Here is a 24,253-nt window from a genome sequence, read left to right as displayed (position 1 = left end):
TTCCTCTCTGTAAAAAAACCAATAAAATATATTTTTTTAAAAACTAGTAGTGGGACAGATATGGCAGATGCTATAGTTCACCAACCCCTGAAACTATAGCAAAGTTAAAGAGACCTAGACTATAAAATGGCATAACGACTTAGAAAATATTTTATTAGAAGAAATCATGCATGCACACACACACAATGGAAGTTTCCACCCCAATTACTAACCTCAATGTGAAACGATAATAAATGAAACAGAGACCAACTTACTGCTTGATCATCTGTCCCATTAGAGTTCTAAGAGTTTTCATCTAGACAGGAGACAGTCACTGTGTTGAACTGACCTGGTTTGTTTAGCTAAATGTGATTCCAAAGTCTCTTTTTCCTTAGGTTGAAAAGCAGTAAAACCTTAAATCCACCGAAGTGCTATGAGACAGAGGAATGGAGCTTAACTTTGCTTTTTCTATGATGTGGGGTCCTGGAACACTGGGAATCGCTGAAGTTTCTAAACAAGTTATGGAAGGAGTCAAGGCCTATAAATCAGTCTGTACTTTGCCAGGTGTGATAGGCTTGCTCAGGTGGCCCTGGCCATGGGCAACTGCCTTGTGAATTGTAAGACGCAAGTAGAGAAAAGATCATGAACTTTGCCATCACAAGATATGGTTTCAAACTCCATGACCTTGGGCAAATGACAACCTCTAAGATTTCGTGTCCACAACAGTAAAATGAAAATAACACCTCTTATCTCATAGGGTGGGTGAGGATATTTATGGAATCCAGTATAAAAACCATCAAGCACAGCACCTCACTGCACGTTAATTCTCCTTTCCCCATCCCCTCCATTTCTGCATGGGCAAGTCTCACTGGGCAATGTACCTAAAAGTTGGGAGGAGTTCTACACAGACAAAGGTTTTAGTACCAGGATCACAGGCGCTGAACAATGAAGCCAAGCACCAGAATTCTGGCTTCGTGGGCTTTTCGAAACCTCACTAGCCTGCGTGAAAAAGGGCACTACTGCAAAGGAGGGGCATCGTCCACAGAAAGGCACATGTGAAAGCGAAAATACTGTCGCTGCCCCTGCCACATGCAGGGCATCGCAACAGTACACGCTGCTGACACTGCCCAGACCCACCATGAGAAAGGAATGAGGTGATCAACTGGGCAACTACGGAAGAGATGGCATTTTCCAGTGCCTTACAAAACCCTGAATTAGATATATCTGGGTGACAACCCTAATTTGAGGCTCTTTCCTTTTTAAGCTCAACGTGAGCTACATTATGCAAAAAAGGGTTCCTCCTCTTTTTTATAGAAACCTGAATTGACTTTATAATCACAGAAGGTATTAAAGCTCTTTCCTGGAGACAAATATCTGCAATGAGTGCCATTATTAAGAGCCCATATTAAAGCCTTCCCTGGACAAGGTATGAAGGACAGTGCTGACAGAGCCAGAGGGAACAAAGGCCATCTAACCCACAATGCAGCTCTCTGGTCTTCAGGCTGTGCGACCCGGCTCTGCACAAAGGGTGCATGAAGAAAATGAATATGTTTATAAGCTTTTTCATGGTACCAAATGCTCATCATTTAACCTTAAGAGATGAAAGCATTCCCACTACATCCCCCAACTTATTAAATGTAATGTCAGTTCTCATTATTCTTCTAGAAAGAGGTAGAGGGACAAATAATGAGAAAATTCCCACGGAGGTAATTAATGAACAAACTCCTCCGAGTGCAAACGACACCACAGTTCTCCCTGTGCTGGTTTATCTGCGCGCCCGCGCACACACACACACACACACACACACATGTGTATCAGGAGACATGAGCTCAAGACTACTTCCCTTTTATTACCACCCTGATCCCCACCCCCCACAGACATGCTGTTCATTGGCATGCGCTGTAACCTCAGGCTTACCAATTACAGATACAAGGGCAAAGATGGACACAACATATGTACAGAACAACATGGGTCATGTTTGGAAATGTGAATAAAAGCCTGGCTTAGCATTCTTAGAATTCATGTTCTTTTCTGTACAATGGTAATTTTCTGACCACTTTTTGCCCCACATCTCCTTTGACTAGGTATCCCAGGACCTCCTTTGATTAGTTATCCCCAGAGCCTAGCACATGATAGAAGTACAATGAACATCTTTGAATGAATGAATGAGATCCTTTTTTGTCATCCCTCACCTCTTCTCTGAAAGCCCCCACCATTTACCATATCATTAGCCTCTGTAGGAAGCCATTAAGTACCTGGGCAGCCACATAACATCACACCTTTGCTGTGTGGCTCTGCCACGTCTCTAGTCTCTAGAATAATGACAAGAAAGGCCCACAGAGTGGTCACCTATTGGTGGAACCTGAGCTTCCTGGTACAGGAATCCAGTTCTTGTGCAACAACCTCTCCCTCTTCCCATTGAGGGTGGGCCCCTGCGTCCATGACAGGAACAGAGCTCAGTAGGAGCAAAGTTCTCCTGGGTTCTCCCACTGCACGGAAATCCCCCTGCAGAGATGAGCCACCCAGGCCATTGTCTGTCTGGCCTCATAACAAAGTAAGTGCTCCTACAAGCAACAATCTCACATGTAGATGTGTTATTGTAGTAACCAGCATATCACAGGATGATTCAAAAATGATAGAGCAACAGGGATCACTCCCGACGCATCACACTAGGAACTGGTTTGCCCCGAGTTAAAAAAAACACTGCTTTCCTAGCTGAGGTACAAAAGTTGAAGAGAATGTTTAGATTTCATTTTAAACCCAAAAGGTGCTTTCTGAAGCAAAATTAATCTCTATCTTGTTGAAGGTTTAATGGACAATCATTGTAAGCTCTGATGAATCTCAGGAGATACTAAAAACCACTGTGCAGAGGTCTCACGAGGTTAATGGACAGAATGTTTACCAATGGCAAACTATCAAAACAGCAGACAATTTTCCAGATGGAAGAAATAGGTATCACCGAGACTGTGAAAAAAAATGAATAATACTTTATTTCATTCCACCGGGGAAAACATAAAACACAAAACTCATCTTAGTCAGTGTTTGAAGCGGTTCATTCAACAAAAGTGTAGTGAGCTCTTGCTTTGCACCAGACACTATTCTAAGCACTGGGGATATGGCAGTGAACAAAGCACAACAAAGCCCTTTCCTTATGAAGCCTGCATTCTACTGGGGGAAGCAGGAAGAATCGAGAAAATAAGTAGTAAGTTATATAGTGAGTAGTGCTAAGAAGAAAAATTGAGAGGGGGAAAGAGGTGGAGGGGGCATGGCTCAATTTTAGATACAGGGTCTTCTACCCATATCTGAGAGAAGTCCTCACTGACGTTGAACATTCCAATCAAGAGCTAAAGGAGGTAAGGGAGGAAGCCATGCTGATATCTGGGAGAAGGGATATCCAGAAAGCGGGAGCAGCAGGTGCGAAGGATGGAAGGATGTTGGCATGAACAGGAGAAGTAGGCTGGAGCCAGTGAACCAGGAGGGAAAAAGTGGGAGTCAGGCTGAGACAAATGGTGGAGTAGGAGTATAAATTGCATTAGGCCATCAAGGCTGCAACTCTGGGTGCAATAAAAGTCACTGGAGATTTTGAATAGAGAATGGCATCTGAACAGGATCATTCTGGCTGTTGTGTCAAAAATAAACTAAAGGGGCACAGGCAGAAGTGGGGCAACCAGTCAGAGGCCACCACAATGATTCAGGAGGGAGGTGACAGTGGCTTGCGCCCGAGTGGTGGGAATGGAAAGGATAGGAGATGGTCAACATCTGTATATATTTTGGAGGTAGAGCTGACTGGACTTGCTAATGGATCCAATAAGGGGTGAGAAAGAGGAAAGGGATAAGGATTAACTCTGAGGTTTTGGCCTGAGCAACCAGAAGGTTGGAGAAGCCACTTTGTGCATTGGGAAACTGATGTGGAAATATGGTTTGGGATTCAGTTTTATACATCTTAAGAGTGAGGTGCCTGTCATCATAATTAAAATGCAAACAATTAAAGACAAACAGCAAATCTTAAAAAGAGCAAAAGAAAAGCAGTTAGCTACCTACAAGGGAGCTCCCATAAGAATATCAGCTGATTTCCCAAAAGAAACTTTTCAGGCCAAAAGGGAGTGGCAAGAAACATTCAAAGTGATGAAAAGCAAGGACCTACAACCAAGATTACTTTATCCTGCAAAGCTATCATTTAGAATTGATGGACAGATAAAGAGCTTCCCAGACAAGAAAAAGCTGGAGGCGTTCATCACCACCAAACCATTATTATATGAAATTAGAGGCCCAGTGAGCAAAATCGTGTGAGACCCCAGACCCACCGCACTGGCAGGACCCCAGACCTGCCACAGCGTGAGACCGAGACCTGCTGTGCCTCGAGACCCAACAAAGCACCTCCTGGTGATCGGTCGTTTGGTCGTTATGGCATCACGGCCACTGGCCTTTTGTAATATAAATGTTAAAAGGTCTTCTTTAAGAAGATAAAAAATATGAACAATAAAACGGCAATAAATACACATCTATCAACAAATGATTCTACAAACAAAATGAACTAGCAGAAGAGAAACAGACTTATAAACACAGAAAACATTTTGTTGGTTGCCAAAGGTGAAGGAGGTTCGGGGGATGGGTGAAAAAGGCGAAGGGATTAAGAAGTACAAATTAGTTGTTATAGAATAGTCAAGGGGATGTGAAGTGCAGCATAGGAAATACAGTTGATAATATTCTAATAACTAGGAGTGGCACTGGATGGGTGCAAGACTTATTGGAGTGACCATTTATTAAGTTATATAGTGTCTGGTCACTGGGGTATACACCTGAAACTAATATAATGATGTATGTCAACTGTAATTGAAAATAAAAGATGATTTAAAAAATAAAAAGAGTGAGGTGCCTGTTAGACATCTGGGTCTGTCAGGCAGGCAAAAAGGAGGATGTTTGCATGTTGAGTTCTGGTACAAGATCCAGGCTGGGTATATGTATGCATTTGGGAATGACCAGCAGGTAGAGGGTCTTTTAAAGCCATGGGTCATCAAGGGAGGAAGAGTGTAAGTAGAAAGAGTTGCATGTCCTGAGCCCTGGGGCTCTCCACTGCTTAGATGTTGGATTAAAGAGGAACCAGCCAAGGAGATGAAGAAGGAATACCACAGCCAGAGAGTTGAGAGAACCAGGAGGATGCGGTGTCCTGCAGGCCAAGGGAAGAGAGGGTCTGGGAAGAAGGGGATGAAGGTGCCAAATGCTGCCAATGAGCCTGGTAGAGGAAACCTGAGATCTGAACAACACAGTTAAAATCCTGTTGTCAGACTCTATGGGAAAAAGGCAAGGTTGTGGCTAAAATATGTCTTTCACTGATTCTAAGACACCTCAAGGCATATTTTAAGGAACACCTTTCCACAGCTTGGTGGCGGTGGGGTTTTTTCCGTAGTGGTATGTAAATAATGGCATGTCTCGCAATCAATGGCATCTTAGATTTGCTGAAACCCAGTGAGTCATTTTTTTAAATTTATAAACTTGAATCCACCTATTTTTTTTTAACTCAACATTATCATCAACACACCTAATATGTGGAATTCTGCACACATACTGCAATGCTTACAACCAATCGGTCGTAAAGAATGATCCATAGATGTCTAGCAATGCCTCATCCTCTGCAAAATCTGCTTACACAATGCCTGACCAGGTTAATTCGAGGACATTAATTTTTAAGGATTTTTTTTACTGTTTGTATTTTAGACTTGTGTGGGGGAAATGCTGATTTATTTTTCAATAAACGGAATAGCTTAAATTCAAAGGCTGCTCAATAAATTATAACACATACATTTAAAAAATAAATACCTTCCTTCTAAAGCCTAGAGGAGGAAGTCATGGGGGGGGGGGGGGGCTGGGGAGAACAGCAGCCTCAACTCCCCAGGGCAAAGGCCACATTGTCTTTAGATGACGCTTTTTAAGCTACAGCAAGAAGCTTTTCCCCTGCAACGGTTCTGTGTGCTTTAGAATCCTCAAACATCCGGAGAGGTTTAAACAGAAAGGTGCTGTCTGCTGGAAGCGGCAGGACTGGATGCAAAGGTGGCAGAGGCGGAGGGTGAGGGGTGTGGGTAAAAACTGCCCGCCTATTCCTTCCGCTGTAAAGCAACTGTGGCCGGGACAGCCCTGGGGTGCAGCGCTGGGACACAGCAGCCTCTGAAAGGGAATAGTCTGCTCCCTTCAGCCTGGCTTCCTGGTGTTTACACTTCAAGTCTACTTCCCATAGGAAACTTGGGCTGAGACAGGCTGGCTGTCTGGAATTTTTAGTCAAGGAGGCTTCTGGCGAAGGGAGGACCTGGCTTCTTTGGTTGCAGCTGCTGCTCTGCCTGGTGCTGAGAAAACCCAAGTTCAACAAGCTGTGAGTTCAGATGAGCAGGGCTCCAGTACTCTCACTTACTTGAAACAGCCCTTTTTTTCTTTTTTTTTAAATAGCCATCAGGGCCTGTAGCCATTGGATATCTGGATTTAGAATTTTTCTTTTTCAAGCAATCCCAGGAAAAAAGGTAGGAAATCAGAGCGACCTCTACAGAGGAAAACTTATTGATGACTACTTTGTAGTTGCTTCATTTCAGAACAAGCTGGGGTTTGTTACGAAGGAAAATAAATTTTTCTTGACTGAGTATGGTAAAAAAAAAATAATAATAATAATCAACCACAGAAACCTGGAGATGTCTAACCTGGAAAAATGAAAATTCAGAGTTTTATAAATCAAGATTCTAAGAATCAAAGCTAAACTAGAGCCCAAGTTTAAAACCTGTACTGCCACTTTCTAGCTGTGTGACCTTGGGCAAGTTACTCTCTGTGCCTCAGTTTCCCCATCTATAAAATGGCAATGATAGTGATCTACCTCATAGGTTAAGAAAATGACATTAATCTTTATAAAATGCTGAGAACAAAATATAGCACTTGCGAAGCATGATATAAGTCTTTGTTAAAGAAAAGTAAACAATGAAAATTTCATGGTAACAGAAATCTTTCTTCTGTTAGAAAAATATATTAGTAATCACAGTTTATGTCATCTTTGCATCCCCAAATCACCTTGTGATCTATGTCAGCAGTAGCAAACACCCCATAACCTTACTTCAGAATTATGTTTCTAACTCTCTATCCCTCTCTCTTCCTCTCTGTAAAAAAATCAATAAAATATATATTTATAAAAAAAGAAAAGAAATGTTTTCTTAAGTCATTCCTGAAACCTGATTGAAGAGCATGTTGATATTGTTCAAATATATCTAGGGCACAGCTTCCAGAAACCCAAAATATGTCACCTAACCAACCACAGCAACCTCGAGGTTTTGGGGATTTTCACACAAAATTTTTTTGTATATTTACAAAAAAAAAAAAATCACACTCCACTCCTACAATTGGACTGCATCTTACTACTTACTCTGGAAAGAGGACAAAGTCTGCAGAGTTGTGAACCTGGAAGATGCATTTCCGTCACAACCCTCAATAAAGACCAGTTCTCCCCACACTTGACCAATCTTTGAAGAGGAGCCACAATTCAGGAGGAACGGAAGCATTTTTCCTGAGCCTGTTGTGGGGATTCATAAGGACGGAACAGAATGAGATTGTTACTGAACAAAACCTAAAGACAACAGATGAGAAGGGATGTGTCGCTGTTTGTTTGCTAGGTAAGGTGAGGTGATGTCCTATTTTGCTTTGAGCAGTGAGTTGTGGATAGGGGGCAGGATGGAAGAAATAAAATATATAATACCAGGAACTCAAGGTCTATAACAGAACTTGCTTCAAGGACAGTGTCTGAACCTTTTAGATAAGTGCTCTAAGCAAATAATAGCCTGGTTCTTCATCAGCACTGTTTCCCCTAAGAGCAGTCTTTACATACAGATTAGGGTATCAAAGTTATGCAAATCAGAGGTTCAACCACCACGCCAGCTGGTCTGTACATAAACTTTGTCTTTGGGTTTCAAGCTCGAGAAAAAACGGAAAGGGTTGGGTTGTGGGTTGTTTTCAACTTCACATTTCCATTTTTGCATCACTTTAGGACAGGCTTTTAGAATAGAGGGAGACGTTAGACATACTTAAATCCAAGACCTTCATCCTACAGCTGAGCAAACCAGGCCCACAAGGTCCTTCCCTTTGCACAGCTTCCCTCTCCCAGCCAACACTGCCCCACTCCACTCGCCCCATTCCACCAGACTTCCTGTGCCACACTGTCATTTTCCAGTTCCTTTTGTACTTGTCAATCGGCCTTGAAGGCATTTTATGGCCAAAATTCTAGTTGCAGATGTTTTCTCTGTAGCCATTTCTCCTGGTCCATATGGCTCATTAAATTTGATCCTTAATGGATTTCTACTTGGTTGAAAATTAGATATAGTTGTCCCTCTGCCCTGACCTCAGCTCATCATGAAATCTTCAGTATAGCTTAACTCCCTGACCTTCCTGTGGGGAGAGAGAAAGAAAAGGAAGCTGAGCTAGCAGCTTCATCAATGTTACCTCTGATCTGAGTCAATGTTCACGAACAACCCCATGAGATAGACAAGAGTTATGTCCACTCTGCAGATGACAAAACTGAGGAGAGGTTCAGCAGCTTGGCACCGTTACAGAGCCAGGGCTGATATTCAAAACCCAGGCCAACCTGACTCATCAGCCCTCATCTTTCACGGCAGTGTGCTGCCTCCCGGGACTTAGTAAAGCATTATTAACCCTGTCTTTCTGAGTCTTAGTTGCTTTTTTGAATATGTCTCCCCACCAACCTCCATTCCCCAATTAAGTCAATGGCTTGAAAACAATCCAGTCTTGAATAGGATAAGTGGATAAGTCACAGGTGCTCTAGATCAACAAGACTTTTGATGATGGAAATGGCCTGTACCTGTCCTGTCCAATATGATAACTATTAGCAACATGTGGCTGTTGAGCACTGAAGCTGTGGCTGATTCAACCAAGAAACTTGGATTTTTAGGTTTAGTTCATTTTAGTTTTCAATTTAATAGCTCATGGGATAGCCATATAAGCTAGCACAGTTTGAGACCGCTCCTCCTTGAGCCCTGTGCTATTGGCCCAGCGTAGAGAACACACAATAAGACCCATTGTCTTCTAAAAGCTCCTAAGCAATGCGGGGAGACAAACCACATGCACACAGTTAAACGGTATGACAGAACAAGCTGAAGGAATTAAGAAATAGAATCTTAGAATATAGTTCTATAGAAGGAGACCTTTGCCCTTCTGCTGCTGCAGGTACAGAGCATCTGCTGGAGAAAGTGCACCAGCTGCTTTCACAACCCCTCTTGCAGTTCATTTAAAGGAGATGCTATCTTTATATCTCATGTACTTGGAGTAACTACACCGGAAGGGATTACTGTCCCAGTCAAATGCTTACTGTCTCCCTAAGGTTCAGGACTAAGAATGTGCTAATTAGGAACTAAGCCAGTTAAACCTAAATAAATCCAATTCCTTTGTCTCACCCCATTTTTCTTCATAACCTGAAGTCCGAAAGAAAAAGGAAATACTATCAAGCAGAGACACTGTCCATTTTTCGCTCCCTCTATCACCTTGCAGAACTTCCTCCACAAGTATTTTCAGGGCAATTTCCACTCCTCACCTGCTTTTCAAACTTCTCTTCAGACACCCAAGGTCATAGTTTTTCCAAATAGTCCATCGTAAGGGTGAACAAAGGAGAGAGGGGGGAAGAGAGAGAAGTGGGGAAGGGAGAGAGGAGAAGAGGAAGAAAGGAAGGGAAGGCCACTAGAAAGAACCCGTATTAGAAACAGCAATAAGAGAACAGCAGTTGGTTCTGTTCTCAGCCATCCCCGTTCCCAGCTGGGACTGGACCACAGCTCTGTGTCTTGCATAATTATAAGGAAGTAACTGTTTTGAGATCACTTGAGACTTTCTCAGTGCAATGTATGGCCAGCTGTGTGTGGGCTAAGTTTCCCTATCTTTACTTTTGTGCTTTATGTGACAAACAAGATCAGACAAAACATACTATTTTCCATGTAACCTCCCAATTAATGTGAACCCGCATTAATCTTAATTTTAAATAAAGTTGAACATGCTGGATCCCACTTACCCACTTGGTACAATGTTGGGATTATACTACAAAAGGAAATAAAAGTATTATTTAAACAACAAAAGCATAACAAATTGAGCATTAACATAGATTTACAACCCAATGACACCTGAATCTAGTAAAAAACTCAGAAATAAAAGATTTGTGTATAAAAATTCTGGGCGCTCTCTCTCCCAGGATCACACCCACGTCTTTCTTCCCTCTCAGGCATGCAAACTCTAAGAGACCCAATGAGACCTGCAACCCGGGGAGCAATGGGCAGCAGCAGCTCGTCCTGCGCTAACCCCCAAACCTACCTCCAAGGCCCCTTTTCTCTGACTTTCCAGTGAGCTCAAACAGCCCCACCTTGGCTCATTTCTTTCCTCTAACATCAGTAGAGAGCCAAAGCAGCCCACCTAGGCTCTGTCCTGTCGCTTCTTCTATCCTAGGCCCTGCCTTGTTTCACTGTCTCCAGTTTTAATAAATGTATTCTCAAAATTGAAGAAAAAAAATTCTGAAGGTACTTCTGATGCCTGCTGCTGAAGCAGACACATTGCAAAGAAACCACAGTCCAACCCCAATTTACTAAACATTAAATTGCTCTGACTTCATGAAGGAAAGAAGCACACAAAATACCACAGCACCCTCAGTCCTCCATCCTCCTAGCCACATAAGGTGTCTCCAACACCTGGACTCCATGAAAGTAGAATTGCAGTTTTGTGGAGTTCAACTTTAAAAACCATACATCCTTGGTAGGCAAGAGAGAGGTGAGTAGAGCCAAATAAAGAGGTTCTTTTCTTTTTTAATCCTCATCCAAGGATATTTTTCCATTGATTTTTAGAAAGAGTGGAAAGGATGAGGAGAGACAGAGAGAGAAAAACATCGATGTGAAAGAGACACATCGATTGGTTGCCTCCTGCATGTGCCCCGACCAGGGCTGGGATTGAACCTGCAACCGAGGTACATGCCCTTGACCAGAATCCAAGCCGGAACCCTTCAGTCAACAGGCCGATGCACTGAGCCAAACTGGCTAGGTTCTTGTAGAGGAAGACGGGAACCAATGGCTTAGCTTCAGAGTGCTGAGGGTCTATAAGACACTCAGGAGCGTGGCATGGTCTGCTTAAGGAGGGCAGGCGTAAGTGAGGTCTTACCTGACCTCTTATAGAGAGCATCCTGGGCTAGGCAATTTTACTCTCATCCTCACGAACAATCCAGTGTAAATGGACAAGGACCAGAAAAAGATCTTACACAGGATTATCTGCTGCCCAGAGCTCACTGCAATCAGAACAAGAAGATACTGTTTCTAGAGGCCTCTCTGAGCACCTGGAATGGTTTTTATTAAACAGAACCTCTCTTTGTAATGGGATTTTACTTAGTTGAACCTTTCTGAACAGAAATTTAGAAAAAATAGACCTCATTTAGAAAAACATCCTAAATATGAACATCCCAATGGAAAAACAGGGGGGGGTTAAACTATTGGAAAAGATAGTTACACTTGAATGAGGCCACAGTAATCCCCCCTTCTCCTTGGAGGATATATTCTAAGACCCCAGTGGATCCTGAAACTACAGATAGCACCTAACCCTAATCCATAAATTCAACTACCAAAGAAATGGAGTCATTCCTTTAATGAAGTAAATAAGGAGAGGAGAGTTTCAAATACTTACATAATCCAACAGGACATTCTCTACTAATTAGACATATCAGAACAAGTGTCTGATCACTTAAAGAGCAATTTAATGAAATACTTGGTCCTGGACCAGATTCTATACCAGAAAAAAAAAAAATGTATGCTGCCTATGAAGGCCCTTACTGGACTGATTGAGAATATCAGAATATGGATGACAAGTTACAATATTATATTCATGTTACATTTATTTGAGGTTGAAAACTGTACTATTTTTTTAAAGAGAATATCCTTATTGTTTGGAAATACACACTGAAGTTTATAGGCACAAAGGGCCAGGATATAGTCCAGAAACATTATTTTCTGGATGTACATATGTGTGCATATACACAAAATATTGTATATGTTATATTATGTAAATATAATAAACGATTCTGTATTATACATATTTTATAATTTATAAAATATATTTTTAATATAAAGAGAGCACATAATGCAAAAGGGCAAAATATTAACAATAGGTTGACCTGCGCATAGGTATACAGGTATTCTTTGTACTACTCTTGCAATTTTTCTATAAATTTAAAATTATGTCCAAATAAAAAGATTTTTATTAAAAAGCAGGGGAGGGTTGAAGCCTTCCTTCCCCAGCTGGGTTGCCAGCAAGGGGTAGTCTCCTTCAAGTCAGGGCAGGCTCTGTCCCCAGGAGGGGGTTCGTCTCAGTCTGATTTTCCCTTGATTTGCTCATTCACACAAATTAGCAAAGGAAAGCAAAATAAGTTACTGTTGTTTTTTTTTTACTTTCTCTAATTTCTGATTATAAAAATAGCACGTGCTTATTTTAGAAAATTTGGGGAAAGGAAAATTAACAAAGAAGAAAAGAAGATCCACACATTAATTTCACCAATCTTAAAAGAACATCACCGTCATTCTGGCCTATTTTCTTTCAGTCTCTATTTCATAGTTTTAAGGGAACTGGGATTATGTTATATGAATTGTGTAGTCTGGGTTGTTTTTTCTTTTCTTTAACCTACTGTAAAACATTTTCCTGTCATCAGCCAAAAAATTCATAAAATCTTCAATGTCAATACATTTCATATTACAGATAGGCCATCATTTACTTAAATCATTTCCTTAAAACTGTCCCTTTGTTTCCAATTTCAACTTATTATACATAATGCTTAGTTAAAAGTTTAAGATCTTTTTGCTTAAATCTTTTTTTTTTAAATATTTCTGGTTAAAATAGATGAATGAAAATGGAATTGCTGGAACAAAAGGTATAAACAGAGTTTTAAGACTCAATACAAAAGGCCAAACCGCTTTCTCAGAAAATTAGGCTAACTTTAAGGGGCAAGAAGGCACCTGACGGGAATTATCAAAATTACAGGCTGAGATCTCATTTTAGGATTTATAGAAAGGGAAATTACTGCCACAGTCTGAAAACTGCCACCTCACCTCAAACAGCTCCTGGGACAACTTCCGTCAGCTATTTCTGGCCTTCAAAAAAGGAAAAACAAATATTCCAGCCTGTGTCAACACACACCTCTACTACTATGCAGAAGACGGGAGGCCCAGCCTCAAATGATCACCAACATATTAAGCTTTGAGTGTCTGTAATCTAAAAAGCCCTTCCTATCCTGATAGAAATGGGATCCTAAAAATATAAGGAAGGGAAAAGTACATGGGCAAAAAGTACAGGGACCTAGAAGCAAGGTTGAGGTTCTAAAAGGCAAACTTAAGACAAGTTCTTTTTCCTTTTCTTAGCAGCCCGGTCGTGAAAAAGAAGTGAGGGCCCCACCAGGCCGGAGACGTGGAGTCAGTCCCATCTGTCCTGAACAAACAGCCAGCCTGGGTCAAGGATGCAGCCAAACCTCTCTGAACTCAATCTCCTCCCATGTTCAATTGACAAGGCTGGACCAAGTCCCTAAACGTCCCTCTCACAGCTCTCATTTTGCAACATGCCCCTTTAAATGTGCCAGGGGAGAAAAGGGCAGAGTGGCTATTCTCTCTGAACACAGTGCATCAAATGCTGACCACCTCATTTCTCACAACACATCTAGATCAAATAGCACGAGGTGTACAAAAGACATTCCAGAAGCGTTGCATTCCCCACTCCTCCAGACAACAGGGACGAGGGAAAGAGAGGCAAGGAGACGAGAAGAAAGCTCACCGTGGCCATTGCAGTAGTAGATCCACTTCTCCCGGGTCTGGGCTGGGGCAATAGATTTCTTCAGCCCCGCCTTTTCCACAATGGCGCTGGGATCCTGCCGGGGCCCCTTTTTTAGAGTCCTTGAGCTTTTCCGGATACTGCACACCACTATCACCACAAGCACCAGCAGCAGGAAAAGCACTATCATCCAGGGCAGATGTTCATTGATGTCAAAATGCTTGTGCGGGTTCTGTCTGGGATGACCCCTCTTGATGCCTTTGATGGGCGTGCTGGACTTCTCGCCCCCCGTGGCCTCCATGGGTGGCAGCAGCTTCAGGATGTGTCTGTGGTGGGAGCCTTGCTGGTGGTCCACTACCTGGAGGTTTGGGAGGGTCTTGTTCACACCTTCCTCCCACCTTGTGTTGTTGGGGACTGTCTCTTCGTGGATGCCACTCAGTTCCTTTGGTCTAACAGAGGCAGAGGAGTTGAATTCTGTTGAGTTCATGCCTAGAAAAAAAAAAAAGAGTAAAGAGGGGGGTGAGTTTTTCTATATTTGGGGATCTACATATTCCATATGTAGATCCTCTTCCTGCTTATCTCCAAATCTGGCAGATAATTAAAGAAGAGATGACCTTTGGAGTTTAAGAATAAGTTATATTGCACATTTTCATAAAGATCTTAAAAGCGCCTTTACATGGAAGGTAAAAACGAAGCATAACAGCTAAACTCATTTACTTCCTCGTGCCATAACCAAGGACATTCTCAGGGATCCAACATCTGACCTTCACGGCAGCTACTCCTGTGCTTCACACCCTGAGCAGACACATACATATATTCAGAGCTTTAGTCGACTCTCAACTGTTCTGACTATTCAGAGAACTAGTTCAAATTTAATTCCTTTGTCCTTTAATACCTTTGTACCTCCTCTCCCAACTTTTGATTATCTCATAATGCAATGGTAAATTTGAGGATATGACTAAGGTAAGAAAAGAGCTCAAACTCAAATCCAAGTTTGATCAGTGAAAGGAAGTTTTGGTGAGACAGGTCAGTGAATAAAATAAGGCAGGACTTCCTTAGTACCTTCTATGAATATATTTTCTCAATCACTGGCCATGGGCATGGCCAGTTTAGTGGACTTCTTTCAGAGAAGCTTCCACAAGTTGTCTCATTAACGAGTTGTGAGAACCAGAGATTTTGAGTCCCGAGAAATAGGACCTGTCCTGTATCGGACCCTGAGAAAACCTGGTCAGGTCATGTGAGTCCATTTCTTCCTTTCAAAATGGCAGCTGTAAGGCCCTCCTCACAGGGTTATCATCAAGGTCAAGTACCATCGCACCTGTGAGGACACTAGGAAGCACAAGTCAAGCTGGCTATCATCTCAATGAAAATTAAATTCAATCAAACAGGATTTGAGAATAAAGACTAAATTTTATAGTCTGCCTGCAATTCTAAAGGAATTCTGAGAAAAACAGTGATACCCAATGAAGAACATCAAGTTAGAATCATTTGGGGGGGAAAAATAAACATTATTTTCCAGATGTGAATGCTAGCTAGTTACCTTCGGTGTGATACAGATTTGCTTGTTTCCTGAAGCTTCTAACTTATTTTCCCCTCCTTTGATCCAATATTCATCCCTCCTCTCCACATGCCATGGTATTTTCTTCCCTTCTCCCTCCTTCTTACCTCTGGCTGTATCGACCCAGGATTGACTCCACGTTGGAAAACTTTTAATCGGAGAGAGACCTTAAATATCTAAATCCCTCATTTACTAGTACTTGACGAGTTTGAAACCAAGGCCAGAAGAAGTTCAGTGACATACATAAGGCCACACACTGCCCTTGTTTTACTAGGTTCTTATTTGCTAGCTTGATGTGACCTAGTTTTTTAGATATCTGATCCCCCTAAGTGCAACCTTCTGAGTCTAAATGTTTCTAAAAGTCCCAAAGAAGCTAGATTTAATTAGCCACAAATGCAAGCCACTTCATCAAGGGATATACAAAATGGCAAAACCATCCTTGGCACAAGCCCATTACCTTCACTGGGCTCAAAGCCCTCCTCAAATAAATAACTCAGGAGGTTAAGTTACCTTGGGAAACATACGTGGAGGAAGGGACTTCATGAGATTCCATGTGCTCAAGGCGTGAAAAGATGGCTGTGCCAGGGGAAGGTGAGGTTGTACTGGAGAAGGGCGGGGGTGTGCCACAGACGTTGTCTGCCACCTTGGTGCCTGGCTTGATCACCACCAGGTTCTGAGCCAGACAGTCTGTGTATGCTTTGCATTTCATCACACTAGAAGGCACATCAGAGAAGGTACCCCGAGCGCACTGCTTACACCGCACATCCTCGGTCTCCGTCCCTTTCTTCCGCACACCCCAGCCCACAGGACACACCGTATGGGGAGCGCAGGTAGCATTAAACTGGAACATGCCAGGTGGGCAAGTGCATTCTCGGTCAGTCAAGGCAGCGCAAGGTAGTTTCTCAATCATTGGCCATGGGCATGGCTGGCTACAGTCATGGCATTTCTCTATGCCATTCTCATGCCTGGTAAAGGTCCCCACAGGGCAGCTGCTGCAGACACGCAGGCTTGTGTTGGTACAGTGCTCAGATACATAGGTTCCCGCCGGACACTTGTCACAGGTTAGCTCCTGGCCGGTGGCGCGGTCAACGTGGCGATATTTGCCAATGAGACTTGAGTCCTTCTGTTCTGGCTGAGCAGAGGTGGTGCTAAGGAATCCAAGCTGAAAGAAATAAAAGGGGGAAGGGGGAGGAACAAAAACCAAGAAGGTGTTATAAAGGAACAGAGAATAAAAGATAGAACAATCCCACCACCACCACTATCATTCCTAGTAAAGATCTGACAGGTACAGTATCCTCCTAAAAGTAGGCTGCTGCAGAATAGAGAGAGAGAAACAAAGACACTGATTTTCCACCAGCACCTGACCTTCTAGCTGTGAAGCTTTGGTTTCCTTGCCTGACCTTTGCCTCAGCTTCCTTTTCTTCCATGTGTAAAATGAAGCTGACAACACCTCTCGATTACAAAAATCAACTGAGAATATGGACATGAAAGGACTCTGTAGCTTGTATTAAAAATGCCACATCGCTCTAGCCAGTTTGGCTCAGTGGATAAAGGGTCGGCCTGCGGACCAAAGGGTCCCAGGTTCGATTCCGGTCAAGGGCATGTTCCTCAGTTGCAGGCTCCTCCTCGGTTGTAGGCTCCTCCTTGCCCAGGCCCTGGTCAGGGCATGTGCAGGAGGCAACCAATCGATGTGTTTCTCTCACATCAATATTTCTCTCTCTTTCCCTCTCTCTTCCACTCTCTCTCTAAAAATCAATGGGAAAATATCCTCGGGTGAGGATTTAAAATAAATAAATAAATAAATAAATAAATAAATACCTAGTGGGTGTGGCTCAGTTGGTTGGAGCATTGTCCCATACACTGAACCAAAAGTATCAACCTTAAAGTCCTTTACCCTGCCCCTGAGCTGCCTCCAGTTAAATGACAATATTGAAAACAAATTTTCAGTTTAAAAGAATATATTCATCTTTTCTTTAATCTGAGACCCCCAACAACAAAGGATAGTAGTTGATTTTCTTGGTAAGAGTTTTAACTTCATCTTGGTCTCTAGAGAAAAGTAACCTGCTTGATAATAAGTTCTGTAGTAACATCCCTTTTTACTTCTGGCTTTTTTTTTTTTTCTCCTTGTTTTTTGCAAAATCAGCCCAGACACCCTCTTCTAAACATAGTAGATGCATCAGACTGAGGAAAGAAAACTCATTACTATGTTGTGGATCCCAAGTGCCACCTGCCAAGTACATGAAGACAAATCTTGTCCCAATCTCCCCAACGATAAGGACCCAACCCAAGAGGTTGCAAAAGAGGCTCTGCTCTGTACTTCTCCAGGTTCCTTCCTATCTGGTTTCTAAGTGCGAAAGCCACTGTAGAGAACTGCAGCGTTCGGGAAGTCGGAAAGATGTAAACACGCTTCTAAATCTACAGGGAGGGATGCCACTACTAGGTTCTGCATTAGTCCCCTGATTACTGAGTTACTGGAGGTCCCCCAAGCAGGATACAGAACGCACCTCCAAACCTCACTGCACCCACACGCTTCTCCACTCATTAAGTAGATTTTTCCAGTTCTTTGTTCATTTAAAATAACTGATCAAGTTTCTAATGCAACAAAACTCGGGGCTCTTTAAACTGCACCCTACTAAGTAACCCACTTAAGATGATGTGGCTCCAAAAGACGACCATGCTACAAGAGGCAATTCCAGCTCCTACAAAGAGAGTGAACAGAAAACTTGCCTCGCAGCCTCACCTGGGCTGAACACTGGACCTGAACCTTGTGCACAAACGAGGTCCTGTGAAAGCAAATATTTCTTGAAGATCTACTATGTGTGTACAAAGACCTTTCAAACTCTATCCCAGGCTTTACGGTGTTTACCTTCTAAAGGAAGACAGACGGAAACAACTCATTACATCAGTAATGACATAATTAGGTGGAGATTACTGCTGAGAAGGAGAAATAGAGTCCGGTGAGAAGGGGTTTGACAGGCACTTCGTAGCTCAGAGATACTAGAGAAATGTTTTGGAGTGTTTCTGAAGGATGGAAACAGAACTTCAGAGTCTGAACAGGGGAGTGGAGGGGGATTTGGCAGAGGGCGTCTCCGAGCAGAAGTCTGAAGCAGAGAAGGTCAGCTCAGGAACTAAACAACTCGTGTGGCTCTACCTCCTGATGCAACACAGTGGCCATAGTTAAACTCGGAGAGGCTCCGAAGTTTGATTCTAATCCAAAATGCAATGAGAAGTCACTGTTTATATTGGAGGTTGGTGACAGAGGCATTTAATCACATTTGTGAATAAAAAAAAAAAAAGTTATCTGGCTGCAGAGAGGACAGAGAAAGTGGTGTGGGAGGAGCACAAATGAGAAAACCCACTGAGAAGGTGAAAGCCATGGGGAAGTGGGGGATGACGTGGACTGGGGTGGAAGTCGTGGAAGGAGGAGAAGGCAACAGACATGAGAGGTCAGATCAGCTGGATGTGGGGAACAGTTACCTATGGAAGGAGAAAGAGGGAAACTTCAATGGTTTCCAAATTGGACTCAAGATCGCACAGTTCTGAACACATTTCCCAGCGCTGCCCCTGGGCCTGGAGGGTGAAAGTCGGGGCAAGGACAGGAGGTAGGACTCTAAGTCCCCTCCCCGCCCACCTCTGCCTCCAACAATGCAGCTCTGACCTACCAATTTGCTAGCGGTTTCCAAGTAAGAATTCATTTGAAGGAAGGTTTACTCCCCCTGCGCTAGAGGGACCTCTAAGAGCTCTTCCAATCCCAAAGTTAACAGTTAAACCATCTGAGCTACGAAGCTAGAGGAACTGTTCCCGGGGCTGAAACCGGCTGAGAGGAACAGGTGGCAATGTCCCTTTCTCTTAAGAGACACTGGATAACAGGTATTTTCCTAAGGCCTCAGCTGAAGACCAGTTATCTAAAACTGGAGCTTTTTCCACTAGCCTGGTGGCAGCCCTCTGGTTTCTAAGAAAATTAAAATAACGTAGAAACCATTCCCAAAGGCAGTTCAAAGGGTGAAGCAATGGGTAGTGGGGAGGAAGGGGATCAAGTTCAAAAACAATACTAAAGAATGTTCCCTATAAAATGTAAACACAATCTAGGTGATACCGAAAAGCTACTGTTGGGGGAAACAGTGGAGTCAGGAGACACAGTCACTGAAAAGTGAACACCCAAGGCTGGGTTCTGCCTGGTCAAGAGAGTTCATTCTCTCACTTTCCAGAAGCGGGGAGACTAAATCAGAGGTTCCCCAAAGCCTCGGGCCTCAAGTGCAGCATCAAAATGACCTGGGAAGCAGCTTTTGCAAAAATTCACAGCCTCAGTCCCATCACCTGAGATCATGTGGGTCTGCAACAGGGCCAGGAATTGGTTTTGTCTTTAAGCTTTCCAAGTGATTCTGATGTGCAACCAACTTTTATACCCCCTGAACCAAGGGCCGAGCGCTCTGGTTTGAATCTTCTCCTCTGATTCTGAGAAACACTTTGGAAACAGCCCGGTTTCACTGTCAGAGCCCCTCCCTTCTCCTCTTTCCCAACCTGGCCCGTTCCATTGCTTAAATATTATTCTTACTTCATCATTATTTTCATAATAAGCATTCTCATAATAATTCTAACAACTACAAAATGGAATAAAATGTTTAAGTATCTGCTCACATCCACCCATCCCTAGAGAAACTCACTGTTAAGTTTGGTGCACATCTTTCCAGACCCTTCGTGAGCATTTACACACAACACATGCATCCATAGTTGAACTTGGCTGCTTCAGTTTCACTAAAGGAGACAGGGCATACATAGTGTTCTTTGATTTGATTTTGTTCATCTTCTCATACTGCATCACTGAACTCTCTCCATGTCAGAACATACAGACTGCTTCATTATTTAAGAATGATCAAGTTCTCTTTAGCAGTATGCATCTGCCTTCCTTTAGAGGTACTTCCCACTGAAGACGTTACATATAGATTGCCTCCTACTCCTTGTCAGTGTATGCACACATTTTCTATATTCTGTATTCCCCTCCTTCACTTCCCACTCCCCACCCATTTCTCTTTTCTCCTTCCTTCCTTCCTTCCTTCCTTCCTTCCTTCCTTCCTTCCTTCCTTCCTTCCTTTTCTTTTCTTTTCTTCCCTTCCTTCCTTCCTTCCATCCTTCCTTCCTTCCTTTCCTTTTCTTTTCTTCCTTCCCTCCCTCCCTCCCTTTTCTTTCTTTCTTTCTTTCTTTCTTTCTTTCTTTCTTTCTTTCTTTCTTTCTTTCTTTCTTTCTTTCTTCATGACAAATGACAGCTACAGTCACGTTGCTCTCAGGCTCTTAAGAACCACTTTGGTTCAAGGACAAAAGAAGGCTCTGTACACCCATAACTTGGAACCTTCACTCTTCCTCCTCCCTACCAATATGACTTAGTATCAATATGATATAGAATTAACATTAATACCATATATGTTTTTTCAGCCTGTGGGAGGCCCAGATCTAAAGTAGAAAGAATCGCTGGGCAAAGCTTTAGAAGACAGAAGACTAAGATCAGTTAGACCTGGTTCTTGTCCAGACCCTGCCCTAAGATCAGTTAGACCAGGTTTTACTTGCTTGTAAAATTAGCAGGTTGGACTAAGTCAACTCCAGCCGCCAAGGTGTCGGCGATTGTCAAGTTCCACCTTCTCCTTGAAGCCGTGACATTTCCTAGTCACCCAGATCCCAAGCAGATGAGCAAACTTTTCACCCCGTTTCCTGTTTCTGTTTGTCATTTAGGTGCCTAATTACATACTGTCTTGTCATGTTTGCTGATGGCCTCATAAGTGTATGTATTTATCTTCCCATAATGATTACAAGCAGCTCGAGGCCAGGGACAACCACGGAGATGGCATTTCCTCCCTTGCTCAACCACCTCAAAATGAGGATCACCAAAATGATAAAGAAAGCATCCTCTGAGCCAGGGGTCAGCAAACTAAATCCCGCACGCCACTTGTAAGTAAGTTTTATTGGAACCCAGACATTCATTTAGCCATTGCACGTGGCTGCTTTCACGCTACAATGGCAGGGCTGGAGAACTGCAATAGACTATATGGCCCGCAAACTCAGAATATTTACTATCTGACCTCTTTAGGGAAAGAGTCTGCTGAGACTTCACTGATCGGTCAAAAGAAATGTCTAAAAATGCAGGGACAGGAGTCTTAGGCTTCTTTTAGAGTCTAGCAATGATACTGAGCTCCTGGCTGCCTTTCTGACACCCACTCTAACTCACACACCACATCTGATCTTTTCATCCCCTGCTTAAAACTCTCAATGGCTTTCCACATCACATGACTTAGAAATGCAACATCTTTTACAGAGATAGGACATCCTCTGAAATGCCATCCTTGCCCTCCTCTCTGTCAACTTAAGTTAGGGTTCACTGCCTCCCCTCATTCTGCTTTCCCCTATATGACTACCATAATTTTGTAGTCAGGAATTTTTCCATTTATGGTATCTTCCCCTCTGAGCCACAAGCTCCAGGAGGACAAGGATAGAGTCTATTTGACATGCTGATGCTACCAAGTACCCCGTTCATGATATACCTGACAAGTGTTTGTGGACTAGTTGAATGAATGGATTCACAGACCATGAATAACTAGAAGCAGCGAAGCAACTGCGAGAAACCCAAAAAGCCTCCACTGTGTACCCACAAAAACTCAAGAGATAAAATTGTCTGGCACTCAGTAAGGGCAGATGGTTTCGCCTACAAAGATCCTGAGGATATCACTCTGTTTTCACAGAATCACAACTGGCTTAAAAGCCATTATGTCCATCGTGGTACTTAAGATGACAAGCAAATATAATGACAAATTTAAAACATACCCCCTCATTAAAAAAAAAAAAGGATTACACTAATTTGATGCTTAAAATTATAAGCAGTATCATGAGATTGTTTTCCAGAAGTTATTGATGTTCTATCCTACTTTTAACTTTAGTTATTTGGTTCATTTATCCAGAGCACGTACTTCACCAACCATAATGGATAAATGAGCAAATATCAGTGCACCATCCCAAACTGTATGGGATATGGGAACACTATAAATACGTATTGAGTAGATTAAAAGGTAACAAAGCAAATTTCAAAGGAGGGAAGAGGTAGCTCTGAAATGACCAGGCATAAATACTTCCCGGGTCTCCACACTCACTATGGTGACCCACAACACACCTGTCGCTTCTACTTGAGGGCACAGAGATGGATCTGACTGAAGACAAGACCCACATATACTAATACATGTTAGAACATGGTTGCCAATTTATCTTTACCAATTCTTATCCCATGACTTCATCCTTCAAACAAATGGGGAAATTTTTCCTTGCAGTGTACAAGAATAACATACTTATATCATTCTTGTTCCCTATCAAATTGCAGTCATTTTTAATGGAAAAAAATTGAAAGCAGTGATAAACTTTTGTCTATTCATAATGGACAAGAGGGAAGACTTTGAGTTTAACATAGAAAAAAACTTTAATGCTGCATAAAACTAGTATTTTAAGAAAAATCTCAGTTACTGTGGGTATTATAACAAAGATAAAGCAACCAAGACCTATTCCAGAGATGGTGACTGTAAAACATGCTACTAACAGGTGATCAAAAGGCAAAAGCCTGGCAGAGCTAGGCACTCCCAGAATTTCTGACCATTTTATTTTGAGCATCACATTAAATTCGTAATAGCAAGGCACTGACTGTTGGGACTTTTCTAGATTTGAAGGAAGAAAAAGAACGGATAAAGAGGAAAGCACCAAGGGCAGAGCTTCCGCAAAGCACACAGACAGATCTGCTCCCAGGAATGCCATATAAATTGGATTGGCTCTTGCATTTATTCCCTACTATCCTTTTTGATTTAAAAGTCTTCTGTTGCTAGGGCAAAGGCAGGGACTGTTATTAAAGCTACAGATACAGAGAAAGCCAAAGCTAGAAGGTGCTGACTTTAGGACTGGAAGGAGGCAAGCTTAGGGGACACCGGGGAAAGGAAAAAAACAGGCAGGGCTTCCCCCAGATGCTGTCTTGCCTGGAACCTGCAATGCAGAGGAGTGAGCACTCAGCATTCCGTCCATGGACCACAGACCTTCATCTCCTTCTGCCCGCTGCAACTGACATCCCTACAGGATAAGACCCTCATCTACATGCAAAAGCCATTTTGTTAACAAGACAATGGTAAAGGTTTAGGCGAAACTCTCTTCTGTGCTTGCTAAGAATGTATAGAATCCTTACACAAACCAAGGCAACAGCAAGGACACCAGCCAGTACAGCAATTCCAGCATGAACGGATAAACAAAACCCATTTTAGCCTGGTGTGCGTTAAGCAGGCCCACTCTCCCAGGTCCTAGCTGGGGGATCTGGGCAAGGGGCTCAGCCTCTGTCTGCTTCCTCATTAGTATGATGAAGATACTAGTAACACCTACTCCCTTACGATGGTTTGCAGAATTCATTGTTACTACAGGGAAAGCAGGGAGGACAAAGCGTAACACAAGTAAGTACGACGTAATGTTAATTATTTTAATTATCACTCCTTCTATTTATCATTTTACCGTATTTTCACTTCCTTCTCTTGGGATTAGACAATCTTTTTAAATGCCCCAATTAAAATGCAAACATTCACTTCCTGAGAAATATATCAAAGAGTCCAGACTTAAAAAAGCTCCTATGCCTTACTAGGCTTGGAGCATACTACAAAACAAAAAAAAATACAGATTGTACAACAATGAGGCAAAAGACAAACCCGGGGGCATTTCAAAACATATTTAAAATATAAACTTGGGCCCTGGCCAGCATAGCTCAGTGGTTAGAGCGTAGGCCTGCACACTTGAGGGTCTGGGATTTGAGGTTGCTCTTCTTTTTTTAAAATAAAAAATATGTGGTTTTTTTTATTGATTTCAGAGAGGAAGGAAGAGGGCGAGAGAGATAGAAAAATCAATAAT

At 42.6% G+C, this 24,253-nt stretch overlaps 1 protein-coding gene across 1 annotated transcript in view; it reads right to left on the bottom strand.

Annotated features, from left to right (window-relative positions):
- The window catches only part of TNFRSF21 (TNF receptor superfamily member 21), a 70,438-nt gene that overhangs the window by 29,135 nt on the left and 17,050 nt on the right, over window positions 1–24,253 (bottom strand). The window contains exons 2-3 of the mRNA XM_079780150.1: window positions 15,857–16,508; window positions 13,792–14,277 (exon numbers count right to left, since the gene is read on the bottom strand). Of these exons, the coding sequence (XP_079636276.1) occupies window positions 13,792–14,277; window positions 15,857–16,508 (1,138 nt within the window). The remainder of the gene's footprint in view (window positions 1–13,791; window positions 14,278–15,856; window positions 16,509–24,253) is intronic.

The sequence above is a fragment of the Cnephaeus nilssonii genome (genome assembly GCF_951640355.1).
Source record: "Cnephaeus nilssonii genome assembly, chromosome: 9".
NCBI classification, from domain to species: domain Eukaryota; kingdom Metazoa; phylum Chordata; class Mammalia; order Chiroptera; family Vespertilionidae; genus Cnephaeus; species Cnephaeus nilssonii.
This window is presented reverse-complemented; position numbering and strand designations above follow the sequence as displayed.